Source organism: Bos grunniens, chromosome 6 (genome assembly GCF_055505025.1).
Source record: "Bos grunniens cultivar Pamir isolate PY7600 chromosome 6, Bosgru_T2T1.0, whole genome shotgun sequence".
NCBI classification, from domain to species: domain Eukaryota; kingdom Metazoa; phylum Chordata; class Mammalia; order Artiodactyla; family Bovidae; genus Bos; species Bos grunniens.
In genome coordinates, this window is record NC_141170.1 from 30,648,078 (window position 1) to 30,662,031 (window position 13,954).

Here is a 13,954-nt window from a genome sequence, read left to right on the forward strand (position 1 = left end):
CTACATTCTCTATAAATCCTTAACCAGATACATAGGGAAGAAACCACACCATGCACATCAGAGGATAAATATCGAAAACCCAAACGAAGTGCTAATCTTGAAAGCAACTTGAGGGGAAAAAAACATACCAGAGACTTATATGTAAGTCAAAAAGAGTAGCTTTGAAAGAAAGGTTTATAAAACAAAGAAATACAAAGTATGACAAAGGATGAGGTGGATAAATGGTTTTATATTGTGTAAGCTTCTAAAATGTGTGAAATGGGAATAAAAATATGAGGTGGAAAATAGGAAATGAAAAGTATCAGATGTAAAGTGAGAAGGGTGAAATAGAAAGTGGAAAGTGTTAGATGTAAAACCAGTAAACTTTGATTAAAGATGAGTATTGTTAGTCCTAGAGCAATTACTGAAAAATAAAATCTAAGAAGTTGCCAAAAATTAAGAAGATTATTAATAAGATTAATAAGCTGATACAAAAGAGGCAAAAAAAGAACAAAGGAACAAAATACGGAAAAGAAGAATGGAAAACATTCAAGCACATAAAACAAAATGATATATTCAATTATTTCAATAACATTAAACATAAGTGAACTAAATACTCCAATCAAAAGGAAGAGATAAGTCTTAGTTGGAAAGATGCACCTATATATGCCTTTATCAAGAGATTTACTTTACAAAGACACAAATAGTTTCAAAATAAAAACATAGAAAAAGATATACTATGTAAAAAGTATAATAAAGCTGTCTTGGCTACATTAATATTAGACAAAAGAGACTTCAAGACAAAGTATTACATAAAGGGGAGTAAAAGGGGAAGTGTATTAGAAAGATAAAACTTTATATGTATATAATACCATAGCTTAAAAATTCAAAAAACTTCAGTACAGGAATACAAGAAAAAATTGAAAAATCCTCAAAATCTGAAAATCTTAACACCCCTGTTTTCTTGCACTTTCGAGCTTCTAGAGGCTGCCTGCATCTCTTGACCCCTTTCTATCTTCAAAGCCAGTAACCACATCACTTCCATCTCTGCTTTCCACCTCATATCTTTCTCTGATTCCAATTTTCTGCCTTATTCTTTCACATTTAAGAGAGCCTTGTGATTATACTGAGCCTACCAGGATAATACAGGAAAAGTTTCATATTTTATAGCAATCCAATTAGCAATTTAATTTCCGCTTGCTACAGAGCATAATGTTCACAACTTTCAGGGATTATGATATGGGCATTTGGGAGCTGGGATACAGAGGGCTCAGAGAGGCCTGCGGGGAATTGTTCTGCCTATCACAATTAATTTCACTAATTCTTGACTTTCTAGACTCACTTAAATAGAAATTCACGAAAACCAACATAGTACAACTCCCCCCAGGTAGATTCTATTTGATAATCTAATATTAACTAGTGTCATAGTATGTCCCTGAAAACTCAAACCCATATAATCTGATTTAAATATCACTTTTTATTTAAATTGCCAGTCTTCCTTCTTTAGAGTCCTGCTTATTAGAAAATACATAGGAAACAGCATTATGAGAAACTCTTAATGAAGTTTCACATAGGCTATGAATATTAACACACTCTATCTTTGTGGTTCCTATTCTATTCTGAGAAAGTATTTTAAAATGCGGAAGAGAAATATGTGCATTTGGGGCACAACAATCTGTTACTACACATAGAAGATATTTTACTATAAGGAGACTCATTTTCACATTCTCATTTTCTTTCATAGTTTATTTTCCCCATTGTCTCATTTTGTCTTTATCAACCTCTGTCTTTTTCTCTATAAGTGATACAAAAAATATACCACCATTGGCAATGATCTAGAAAATAACTTCAGTTTTAATATCCAGTCCTGTTTTCACAGATTACTTGGTTTCAAAGTCAAAAATAGTTGAAGACATTGCTATAAAGTAATTTCTTTTTAACTGAAACTCAACATTTTTTTCCCCTGCAGTACTGAGAATACTTAGCTGACAGTTTATTAGTTATAACAAGGGTGACTATGGAGCATTTCATTCCATCAAACAACAGAGACAGAAAGATGGAGCTGTTTGTCTAAGGTTATTGATGAAAGCTCAGATATACCTTGTTCCCGAATTCCTCTATTTTCTTTTTCATTCTTTCTGTGTCTTTCTAAGCTGAATATAAAATAGTTTTCTTCTAGTCTGAACAAGCATTTCTCTTAAATATCTATGGCTCTTTTTAGTGACGTGTATTTCTTCATGAAAATGTTCTTGGGAAACTGATGATTTGCCAGTTTATCACATAAGACCTCTTAAACTACTGTTGTCTTGGTAGATGGAGCCATAGTAAAGCACAATTTTCTCTAATGTCAGCTCAAATTTTCCTCTTAAAATAAATGAAGCCATCTTGTTTAATAAACCATTTATGTTTGTGAAACTTTCTAACTTCTGCACTCTGTTGAAAATATTTATGTAATAGCCTCTTTGTTTTAAGTACAAAAATCATTCACAGATTTGCATAAAAACCAAAGTAAAATTATAAATGAATTAGCTTTTTCATCAAAACAATTATTTGTTGAAATTTTACCTGGATTTCAATGAGCAAATATACATATATAGAGAGAGAGACTTCTATCATAGTCTTAAATTTTTAAAACGGGATTGACAAACTCACTAGATATTTAAATTCCTCCATTGAACTGATTATTACTCAGGATTTATCATGTTGAGTTTTTGTGCAAACTGTTGGGAATACCTAGATGAACCAGTTTCAGCTAGAATAAGAGTTCAGCTCAGGGGCTTCCCAAGTGGTAAAGAACCCGCCTGCCAATGCAGGGGTCAAGGCTTTAATTCCTGGTTCAGGAAGATCCCACATGCTGTGGAGCTACTAAGCCCGTGAGCCATAACTACCAGCCTAGGCTCTGAAGCCCAGGAGACGCAACTGCTGAAGCCCCACGCTCTAGAGGCTGTACCCTACACCAGGAGAGACCGCAGTGACACACTCACACATCACAACTAGAGAAGAGTCCACACAGCAACAAAAACACAGCACAGCCAAAACTAAAATATAAATAAATAAAGTTACTTTTAAAACTCAAGAAAACATAAAATACTTTGAAAAAAAACAAAAACAAAAAACACAGTTCAGAAAAGGAGGCCTCATTGTAGCCTGGAAATTCAGGTCTCTTCTGCACTCAAGGGTAGTAGTCATCCCTCAATATCCTGAGGGCATTGGTTCCACAATCCCCATAGAAACTAAAATCAAAATCCAAGGATGCTCAAGTCCCTTATATAAGATGGTACAGTACTTGCATATGAACTACACACATCCTCTGGTATACTTCAAATCTTTTAATGAAGTGTAAATGCTATTTAAATAGCCGAAAACACTGTGTAATGCTATGTCAAGAGTTGTAAATACAGTTTAAATGCTATATAAGTAGTTGCCATATACAGCAAATTCAAGTTTTGTTTCTTGGAATTTTTTTATAATGTTTTCAACTCAAGGTTGGTTGAATCCAAGGATGTGGAACCTGCAGGTACAGAGAACCAATTGTAATATTCATGCACCTAATTAAAATTCTCCCTAACACACCTTCCCCCAAACTATGTGTCTCCTCCAGTGTGTTCTAGCCCAGAAAATGGCACTAATACTCACCCACCTGCTTAAGCCAGAAACCTGGGGAATCACCTGTGACTCCTCCCTCCCAACTTCTAGCTGCCGCTGCGGCTTTCGCTTCAGTAGTGTCCGACTCTGCGCAACCCCAGAGACGGCAGCCCACCAGGCTCCCCCATCCCTGGGATTCTCCAGGCAAGAACACTGGAATGGGTTGCCATTTCCTTCTCCACAACTTCTAGCTATCACCCCCTAATTCTGTCTTCTAAGTAGAGTCTCTTCGTCCATTGCCAGTACCATAGGCTGAGCCACTGTCATTCCTCAACTGAACTTCAAAGCAGCCTTCAGACTGGTCTCTCTGCAGCCCCCTTCCATCCTTCACACACTCTCCATTTGTTATTTTATCATCTGCCTTCCTAGCTGGGTTAGAAGGTTCATGAGGACCAGGTAGGTATGTATGCCACTGTAACACCAACTATTTGCATAACAGCCGGTGCAGAGTGGTGTCAATTAAACATATGTTAAATAAATAAGTGAAAACCTTCTTCTATTAAAAGCAAACACACAAAATGCCATAGGGGAGTCGTCCAAGGAAAAGGCTGTGAATAAGACCTTTGGGAGCCCAGCAGCACAATGTGTTCCATGAACCACAAGCAGGTCAGCTGTATTAAATTTTAATATGTGAAAAGTATCCTACAGAGGTAATTAGGATGAAGTCACCAACTTTAAACACAGGCATTTAGCTGAAGCTAAAGTTTTAAGTAGGGAAAGCAATAGTATGGATCACTTTGCATTTCAGATAAATAATGACAGCAACAGAGGAAAGATTGGTCTAAAAGTATGTTAGTTAAGATGCTTTTAACTGCAAATAAATACTGCTTGAATAAGCTTAAAGAAGGGACTTATCAGGGTATTGGAATTTCTCATGGGAGTTGAGAAAAGCAAGATGGTTGGGTTTTAAGAGTACCCTGCAATCAAGACTGTGCTCTGTGCCAACTCTGCACATTAGCTTTAAGGACGTCACTTGACCAATATCCATTTCATCAGGTCATTTATCAGGGAAAAATAGTGACAATGCACTTCAACAGTATTAAGAGAATCCACATGAAAACTTCCTTGCAAATGAAATAAATTTGAAGAAGTTCATTTCTACTGGAATACTATAATGTGAGAGTTTTAAGCAGACTATCACAGCATAAAATGTTAAAAATTCTCTTTAGTTAAGTGCATAAGATCTAAGAATTCACTAAAAAAAGAAAATATGATAGCGAAAGAACTAAAGATGGGCTTTAACTCACAATTTTGCCTAGAACTAGCTCTGTTTAGGGAAAAACTTACATTTCTTCTTAAGCCAGTGTTAAGATAAAGAGGCAGGAGATTTCTTCAAATAGGCTTTTTAACTGGTTAAAATATTACATCAATGTCATGCATACAACAATTTATTTCAACTCTTGTATATTCTATTCTTTATGGGCAAAAAATTCCTCTGCAATTGTACTGCTTAAATATTTAATAAATAATTCTTTAATAATAACTTTTTATTATGATTTTGAGTTGCTGCAACAGTGGCAGAAGATTTCACTTGGTCTTTTTTATCTTCCCCCAGCCCTCAATGAATAGAGTAGTCATGGCAACTTGAAATATCTCATTGAAGCCCATTATTTCTTCCCAGTAGAATCACTGTAAGCCATCACCATTTAAAAGAATTAAGGAGAGTTATATAAATAAGACTGAGAAAAGTTTCATGTGTTTTTCTATTAGCACATGAGTGCCAATTGTCAGTTGGAAAAATAAACTTAGACAAGAGAATGCATTTGGCAGCTTGTGTAGAGATTTCTCAAGAGGACACCTAAATGAGGTTTTGCAACTCTTGCTCCATGTAGTTTATCATTAGACAAAAGTGGTCGTTGTTATTGCAAAAGCAGAGATAAAGTTATAAATTTTTTTAAATGAAAGAACAGGCTGATCTTATATTGTAACAACATAAATGGGAAACAACCTAATGTACCTTTGAGTAAACTCATCAGAAGATAAAATACTGTTAAATAAAAAACTCTATAAAAGTAGATATGTGTATTATCTTTTTAAAAATTATTTATTTACTGGCTCTGCTGGATCTTCATTGCTGATCAGTCTTTTCTCTAGTTGCAGAGAGCACGGGGTACTCTCTAGTGGTACATGGGTTTCTCATTGCAGTGGCTTCTCTTGTTGCAGAGTACTGGTTCAATAAATGTGGTGCATGGGCTTAATTGCTTTGCTCCACGTGGGATCTTCCCAATCCAGGGATCAAATCCATGTCTCCTCCATGGACAGGCAGATTCTTTACCACTGAGGCAGTCATGTTTGACATGGATATTATCCTAAAAATGGAAACTATGTTAATAGTCATTCTGAGTTCTAGGATTCTTAGTAATTTTTAAAAAAAATATTTATTTACTTTGGCTGCACCAGTTCTTTGCATGTGGGACATAGTTCCTCGACCAGGGATTGAACCCAGACTTCCTGCATAGGGAGCACAGAGTCCCAGCCACTGGACTAGAAAGGAAGTCCCTCTTAATTATTTTTAAGTGCTTCGGTACTTGTTTATTTTCTGTTTCCAAATAATCTATAGTAAGACAAAAACACACTTGTAAATTAACTTGCAAAATAAACTAAGAGTTTGTTGTTGTTTAGTCACTAGTCGTATCTGACTCTTTGCAATCCCATAGACTGCAACAGGCCAGATTTCCCTGTCTCCCGGATTTTGCTCAAATTCAAGTCCATTGAGTCAGTGATGCTATCCAACCATCTCATCCTCTGTCGACCCCTTCTCCTCCTGCCCTCAATCTTCCCCAGGATCAGGATTTTATCCAGTGAGCCAGGTCTTTGCACCAAGTGGTCAAAGTATTGGAACTTTAGCTTCAGTATCAGTCCTTCCAATGAATATTCAGGACTGATTTCCTTTAGGATAGACTGGTTTGATCTCCTTGCAGTCCAAGGGACTCTCAAGAGTTTTCTCCTTCACCACAATTCTAAAGCATGAGTTCTTCAGTGCCCAGCCTTTTTTATGGTTCAACTGCCATATCCATACATAACTATTGTCACATCCATACATAACTAGTAAACCATAGCTTTGATCATATGGACTTTTGTTGGCAAAGGGATATCTCTGCTTTTTAATATGTTGTCTACGTTTGTAAGTTTTCCTTCCAAGGAGCAAGTGTCTTTTAACTTCACAGCTGCAATTACCATCTGCAGTGATTTTGAAGCCCAAGAAAATAAAATCTGTCACTGTTTTCACTTTTTTCCCTTCTATTTGCCATAAAGTTATGGGACTGGATGCCATGAAATGAAGAGTTTAGCCAAGGGAAAAGTTTAGAAGACTTGTGGTAGGCAGGCAGTCAATCTTTGAAAAGCATATAATTGGTCATTGACCAGTAAGACAATCTTCCCATCTGGCCTCTAGAAATATTTAATGAGTATCTTTCAGTCTCCTCTAGAACATGTATTTCCATTGGCTTTATTGAGATATCTCTGCTTTAATTTTGCTTAGTTGTCTTTTCCATTTTCTGAACTTTCTGGACTCCCTTTTCTGAACTTAACACTCCACAATTTTCAATATAGATGGAGAAGCTGACTAAAAATGTAACTAGTTATGCAGTTTGAGACTTTCATGAAATATACCCATGCAGTTCATCCTTAGTTACTAAGTTGATATCAAAATTCTCTACCACTTATCTGTGATGGTCCTAAGTCCAGGATATAGGCTGGCTTTAAGATTTTCTACTGAGTTCCAGGCCACATTAGTTTCATCAACCTTCTTAGTTATTATAAATTTAGAGAGCCAGTGAAGAGAATAGCTAAAATAACAGTAGTGGTTAACATTAATGCTAAGTGGTTAACGGACTTCCCTGGTGGCTCAGACAGTAAAAGCATCTGCCTACAATGAGGGAGACCAGGGTTTGATCCCTGGGTTGGGAAGATCCCCTGGAGAAGGCAATGGCACCCCACTCCAGTACTCTTGCCTGGAAAATCCCATGGACAGAGGAGCCTGGCAGGCTGCAGTCCATGGGGTCACAGAGAGTCGGACACGCCTGAGTGCCTTGACTTCACTTCAGTATTAATGCATGCTACCCTGTGTTTATTGTTATGGTTAACCCTGCACATCATTTTATTACACTCACAACACTCTTGTAACAAAAGTGCTAAGAGTTATCACTACTTACATAGGTGAGAGGTAAGGCTTAGACAAAATGATTTCCCAAGGTTATACAGCCAAAGGAGAGCTGAGTAGGGGTTTTATTCCAGAGCTGGTGTACCCAAACCTTGAAGTGAAGTGAAGTGAAGTGAAGTGAAGTGAAGTCACTCAGTCGTATCTGACTCTTTGTGACCCCATGGACTGCAGTCTGCCAGGCTCCTCTGTCCATGGGATTTTCCAGGCAAGAGTACTGGAGTGGGGTGCCATTGCCTTCTCCAGGGGATCTTCCCAACCCAGGGATCGAACCCGGGTCTCCCACATTGTAGGCAGATGCTTTTACTGTCTGAGCCACCAGGGAAGTCTACCCAAACCTTATCTGACCCCATTTCCTGAAAAGAGGACTATTGCAAGAACCAAACGTTGACCTGATTCCAATGATGGAATGAACAGTAACTGCCTGTGCCTCTCTGGGCAAGTCACAGAGCTGGAGGTTTAGTTCTGTTATCTGCAAAATGAAGATAGTGGATTCTGCATTTACAAGGCCAATCATGAACTCACGTTATGTTATCCTAAAATATACCAGTTGTATAGTATTAGTAACAAGAACTTTAAATGAGCTCTAAGGAACGCAAGCTTTGCCACTGTGATTTGGGGCAAACCATTTAACCTCCTCAGTTATTATCTACCTCACTTCAAGGGTTATTTCAATATGTATCTCAGTGCTTTTGAAATATATGTGTAATATAGCACATAAAGTACCATCCTATCATCCTCAATAAAATTCATAGCGTTAAGATTATGGATTTGAGCAATTGTGATAAACTGGGTTCTCACTTTTTCCCCTTATTACTTAAACATCTAGTCAGTGCTATTTTAAGATACTCTTTACTTGAAGTAGGTTTAAACAAAGAGAGACCTCAAGTTTCCATTTGTACACATGAGAAGAGTAGGGAATGTTCAAAGACAACACATAAAGAGGGAGGGAAAATGTACCCATAAATACACGAGATAAGCTTCAGTGAAAAGCAGCAATGGCGGGAGTGGGGGGTATCTATATATATCCTGATTCTTTTGCAGTTTGACAAAGTTAATGATTGAACTCTCCTAGATTTTCCACTACATTTTCTACAGCTTGTCTATTTGCTTTGATTGATGATACTTTATCTCCTGTGGCCCAAGGATGACTGCCCTTGCTTCTGTGTAGAGATTAATAATTGATTAGTGCATAGCTCGGAATTTTAGTAAAAGGGAATTGCTTACTTTGGGCTGCCATTTTTTTAAACTGGGTAACCTGCAGGAGAAGGAGGTGATACAGGACGTGGTGGCAGAAAAATGAAGAGGATCCTGGTTTCCCTCCTTGCTGTAGCCTTTGTGCATGCTCTAGAGAGAGGTAAGATTTCCAGTGCTGTGACCATTTGCAAGAACTTCCACTAGTTTAATTTCATTACCATATGAAAGAGGGAGAGAGGGAAGAATAAAAGTGGGTTAACCTTAAACTCAGATGTGACATAGTTTTCTAAAAGAATAGCCAAGAAGAATCTCATGAAAGAAAGAAAAGCTATATGATTTGTCATTTATCTTTCCCTACTTTCTTAATAACCAAGATCTAAGAAAATGGTTCAAAATTAGAATGTTTTTATTTGTTAAAAGAGAATGCAGAGGGAGATTGTGATCCATCACTAAGCTTCGTTTTTCACGGCCATTGAGAGCGTGATGTACCATATCAATGATGCATGAAGTCAAGTGAGTTTTTTTTTAACTTCTTCAAGGAATCCTCTATATGTAACATTTGAAACCACATTATAGTTTCTAAAATATCTCACATAAAAGAACTTAACACGTGTTCCCCATCCTGAACCCCCCTCCCACCTCCCTCCCCATACCATCCCTCTGGGTCATCCCAGTGTTGATGTGTGGCAGAACCAATATAATATTGTAAAGTAACTAGCCTCCAATTAAAATAAATAAATTTAAATTTAAAAAAAAAGAAAAGAAAAAAAGAACTTAACAGCTATGAAATATGACTATTAAGATCTTTGAGCTATATTTCTCATTGAGTTCATTTATCAACTACTGTCTTCATCTTTGAGCAATATACAACTTTGTGGCAAGTTCCCAAGCTTCAAAATTCATAATCTGTCTCAGTTTACTTTCTGGGTGATTCTTTAATGCTTATAAATGGAATCTGCATTCATCCTGCTTTGAAAAGTTAAAATTTTCATGTAGTGCTGCCAGTTAACAGCTTTACCCAAGTCATATATTAGAATTCATATGAACAACATTTAACCAGTGGAATAAAATATGTGTACCCCAGGAATCAGTTATTAACTGTGACAAGAATAATCTTACTCCTGCCTTTCTTATTCTTTTACATTCACTTTTTAAGAAAATAATCTTCTTTTCTCATTCAAATTATTTTTAAATTTTGTCTTATTCATGTCTGTTACAAGACCTCTGAATAGCCCAGGTCCCAAGGAACCCTGAAAGCCTATTCCTTTTCCCAGGGTTTCCCTGGGGCAGATCTGAGCCTCGAAAGTCCTCCTGAACTAGTTTCAGATCTGGATCTTCACAACACAGAAAGGCCAGTAATGGTTAAGTTCTGGGACTACATGTGAATGCCAGAATGTGCCGTTTTGTTCTACTGACTCAGTAAGTGTACACTGGATTAACTTCAGTTACAGTGCTTTGGAGAATACCAGTATTCAGCAACCTCTTTTTCGACATCCTGTAGCATTCTCTCAGCCCATGATGTAACGGATGCTAAAAACTTCAAGCCAGCTCCCTTGAACTGAACTTCACAATGAACTTGGTTAACTATGTGCCATAGCTCAGAGGATGATACCTGAGACATAAAATACAATTACCTAATAAATGTCCAATATTTGGTGACTGTAGTCCTGAGCCATCAGTTCTCAGTTCTATAACACCTGAGCATGACCCAAATACCAAGTCGATGATTTACCTGAAAGCGAGGTGTGCTCACTCCTGGCAGGAAGTGCACATATTAAAGTAATTGAAAGGAATTTTGGATGCTGGAGGATTGGTTAGGGTTATAGTTCTCTCTGTCTAGTTCTTGAGAGCTGACTTATCACCCACCCAAAAAAGAACCCCTTTTCCAAGGTGTATGTCCCTTAACACTCATTTTATAAAGAAGTTTCTATATACAAATATATTTAAGAAATAAGCCATACGTTAGTCCTTCTTTGCTGGTTTATGATCAATGTTTTTGGTTTCTCAGAACTCATAGGACAACAAAACAAGAAAATTTAAGCCAGAGTTTCCCAGACATATGGGCTCTTTCCTAAAATGCCTATATCCCGTAGAAACAGTCTCTGGAAAACATCAGCTCTAAAATGTATACAGTATGAGCATTAGCTCCAGTCAGGCCCATACTCGAATATCAGATGGTACTGGGGATTCAGTTCATAAGCCCTTGTATACATCTTGTGAGAGAAGGGCTTACCAAATATGTTAAATCTAAATGATATAATATCCACTTTAGCTACCCTGTGAATGACAAGAAAATTATGTCCACCAATTGCCTCCACTTGGCTTCTGTATTCAAAACTGGATAAAGCACTAATCCAAATTGTATCTTTCCCTCTTCTAAGAAACAAGCAAGAAGGCTACTGACACAGCCTCACAATCACCACAGAAATAATGCTACAAGAAATAAACCACTGCTGTTTATAAGAGCTGTTGGCAAGCACATTTTCCTTTTGCTTTAAGCAATTCATTCTCAGCATAATTTTATTAAAGTGAAAGTGAAGTCGCTCAGTCATGTCTGACTCTTTGCAACCCCATAGACTTTAGCCTACTAGGTTCCTCTGTCCATGGCATTTTCCAGGCGATAGTACTGGAGTGGATTGCCATTTCCTTCTCCAAGGGATCTTCCCAATCCAGGGCTTGAACCCGGGTCTCCCACATTGTAGACAGTCACTTTACCGTATGAACCACCAGGGAAATCCAAAGAATAATGGAGTAGGTTGCCATTCCCTTCTCTTAGGAGATCTTCCTGACCCAGGAATTGAACCTGGGTCTCCCACACTGTAGGCAGATGCTTTACTGTCTGAGCCACCAGGGAAGTCAATTTTATTAAACATGATATGAAACAGCAAGAAGAAAGTAAATTTCCCTCAGGTTGCTGGGTAAGCTGTATTTTCCTTTCTCCCAGTTAGCTGTCAAAACAGTCCTAAGACAATATGGTTAAACAATATGGTTTATCCACTGCTGAATCATTCTGTTTCTCTTTTCTACAAGTTGACTACCACTTCTTCAGTAGCCATGTGAAAATCAAAGTTGTCCTAAGTTTGATTAAGGAACATAGCTATACTGAATGCTAAAGAGAAGTAATTTCGAGCAAGTAGATATTCTAATTTCCCAGATATGTCTATATATTATCTCTGCAAAGCAAACATAATGGTGACAGAGGAGGTGACACAGGATTTGAGATCTACATGATGAAAAGAAGACGGCTGTGTAAATATCCAGAAGTATGTTTCAAGCAGAAGGAAGCCAGGTGCAAATGTCCTAGGCTAGGAACAAATAGGACCTGATCTAAGCTCACAAAGCAGCCCAAGTAAAAGCTTAAAGAGGCTTAGATGATAAGGGAAAGGAGGAAGAACTGCAGTCAGAGAAGAATCTAAACTCGATTAAAAAGAATACATTTGAATCAGTTCTAATGAGGTGGATGAAACTGGAGCCTATTATACAGAGTGAAGTAAGCCAGAAGGAAAAACATAAATACAGTATACTAACGCACATATATGGCATTTAGAAAGATGGTAACAATAACCCGGTGTACGAGACAGCAAAAGAGACACTGATGTATAGAACAGTCTTATGGACTCTGTGGGAGAGGGAGAGGGTGGGAAGATTTGGGAGAATGGCAATGAAACATGTAAAATATCATGTAGGGAACGAGTTGCCAGTCCAGGTTCGATGCATGATGCTGGATGCTTGGGGCTGGTGCACTGGGATGGCCCAGAGGGATGGTATGGGGAGGGAGGAGGGAGGAGGGTTCGGGATGGGGAACACATGTATACCTGTGGCGGATTCATTTTGATATTTGGCAAAACTAATACAATTATGTAAAGTTTAAAAATAAAATAAAATTGGAAGAATAAAAAAATAAAAAAATAAATAAATAAATAAACTCGATCATCGAAAGCAATGCTAAACTCTGTGGAAATCAATAGCCAAGTTATGCTTCATTGCTGTCAAGTCCAATGTCAGGTACGCACTCACCGTCACAGCTGGGCTATGGGGGTGTGTACACACACTTTAAAAGGTCACAAGGTTGATCTCTATAGGAAGAAGTTGAAATCATTAAAAAGGAACTGCTTGGCCTCCCTCTAGTATCTATGGTCACTTCGCATGGACCCCGCTCTGTCTGCTCCAAGTTCACATATAGAGAAGGCCTCCCTGACCAACCTACCTACCAATAGCACCTACTACATTTTTCTCTATTCCCTTACCCCATCTTAGTCTCATTTTGCTTTTGTTTTTAGCACTCATCATCTTATCACCCGCTGTTCATTTATTTTTTTTGTAATGAAAGTAAGATGTAAAAGGTAAATTCCATGAAATCAAGGATTTTTTGTTCCCGGCTAGAATCCTCAGTTTTAGAACAGTACTTGCCACATAGTACAGTTAGTAGACTTTTTTGTGTGTAAAATTGCAAAATTAAGTTTATTAGAGTACCTACCTCATAAGATAGTTTTGAGTATTTAAGGAAAATTAAGGGGCTTTCCTGGTAGCTCAGTGGTAAAGAATCCACCTTCAAATGCAGGAGAGGTAGGCTTAATCCCTGGGCCTGGAAGATCCCCTGGAGAAGGAAATGGCAACCCAATCCAGTATTCTTGCCTGGAGAACTCCATGGACAAAGGAGCCTGTGGGCTGCAGTCCATGGGATAGTAAAAGAGTCAGAAATGATTTAGAGACTAAACAGCAATGATAAGAAATGTCAACTAAGACACATCACAGATATCCTGGAAGGAGTAGATTTTAAGTCTCTTGTTATTTTCATTATAAAGCACTGACACTAGATTTTATGAACTGAATAAAATAGCTAATAATTTACAATGTGCCAACTTAAATCTTTTAGATACTTTCTTTTAAAATCTTTTAGATACATTTGCTTCATCCTTTCAACACCATGATGACTATCAGTACTATTATACCTATTTTATAAGTGGGAAAATT

The 13,954-nt window shown here is 37.5% G+C and overlaps 1 protein-coding gene and 1 long non-coding RNA gene across 8 annotated transcripts in view; one reads left to right on the forward strand and one right to left on the reverse strand.

The window, feature by feature from the left end:
* Window positions 1–5,649: 5,649 nt before the first annotated feature.
* Window positions 5,650–13,954, reverse strand: part of LOC147370498 (uncharacterized) — a 49,491-nt gene continuing 41,186 nt past the window's right edge. For 5 of the 6 annotated variants that reach the window (XR_015165323.1, XR_015165320.1, XR_015165324.1 and 2 more), the window contains one exon: window positions 5,650–5,933. This is a non-coding gene — a long non-coding RNA (uncharacterized LOC147370498). Of the gene's footprint in view, window positions 5,934–6,010; window positions 6,179–13,954 lie in introns of all 6 variants that reach the window. The other variant, XR_015165321.1, reaches the window with a different exon arrangement.
* Window positions 9,046–13,954, forward strand: part of GC (GC vitamin D binding protein) — a 51,547-nt gene continuing 46,638 nt past the window's right edge. For both annotated transcript variants that reach the window (XM_086405449.1, XM_086405448.1), the window contains exon 1: window positions 9,046–9,140. In XM_086405449.1, coding sequence (XP_086261575.1) covers window positions 9,083–9,140 — 58 coding nt within the window. In that variant the 5' untranslated portion in view covers window positions 9,046–9,082. The remainder of the gene's footprint in view (window positions 9,141–13,954) is intronic.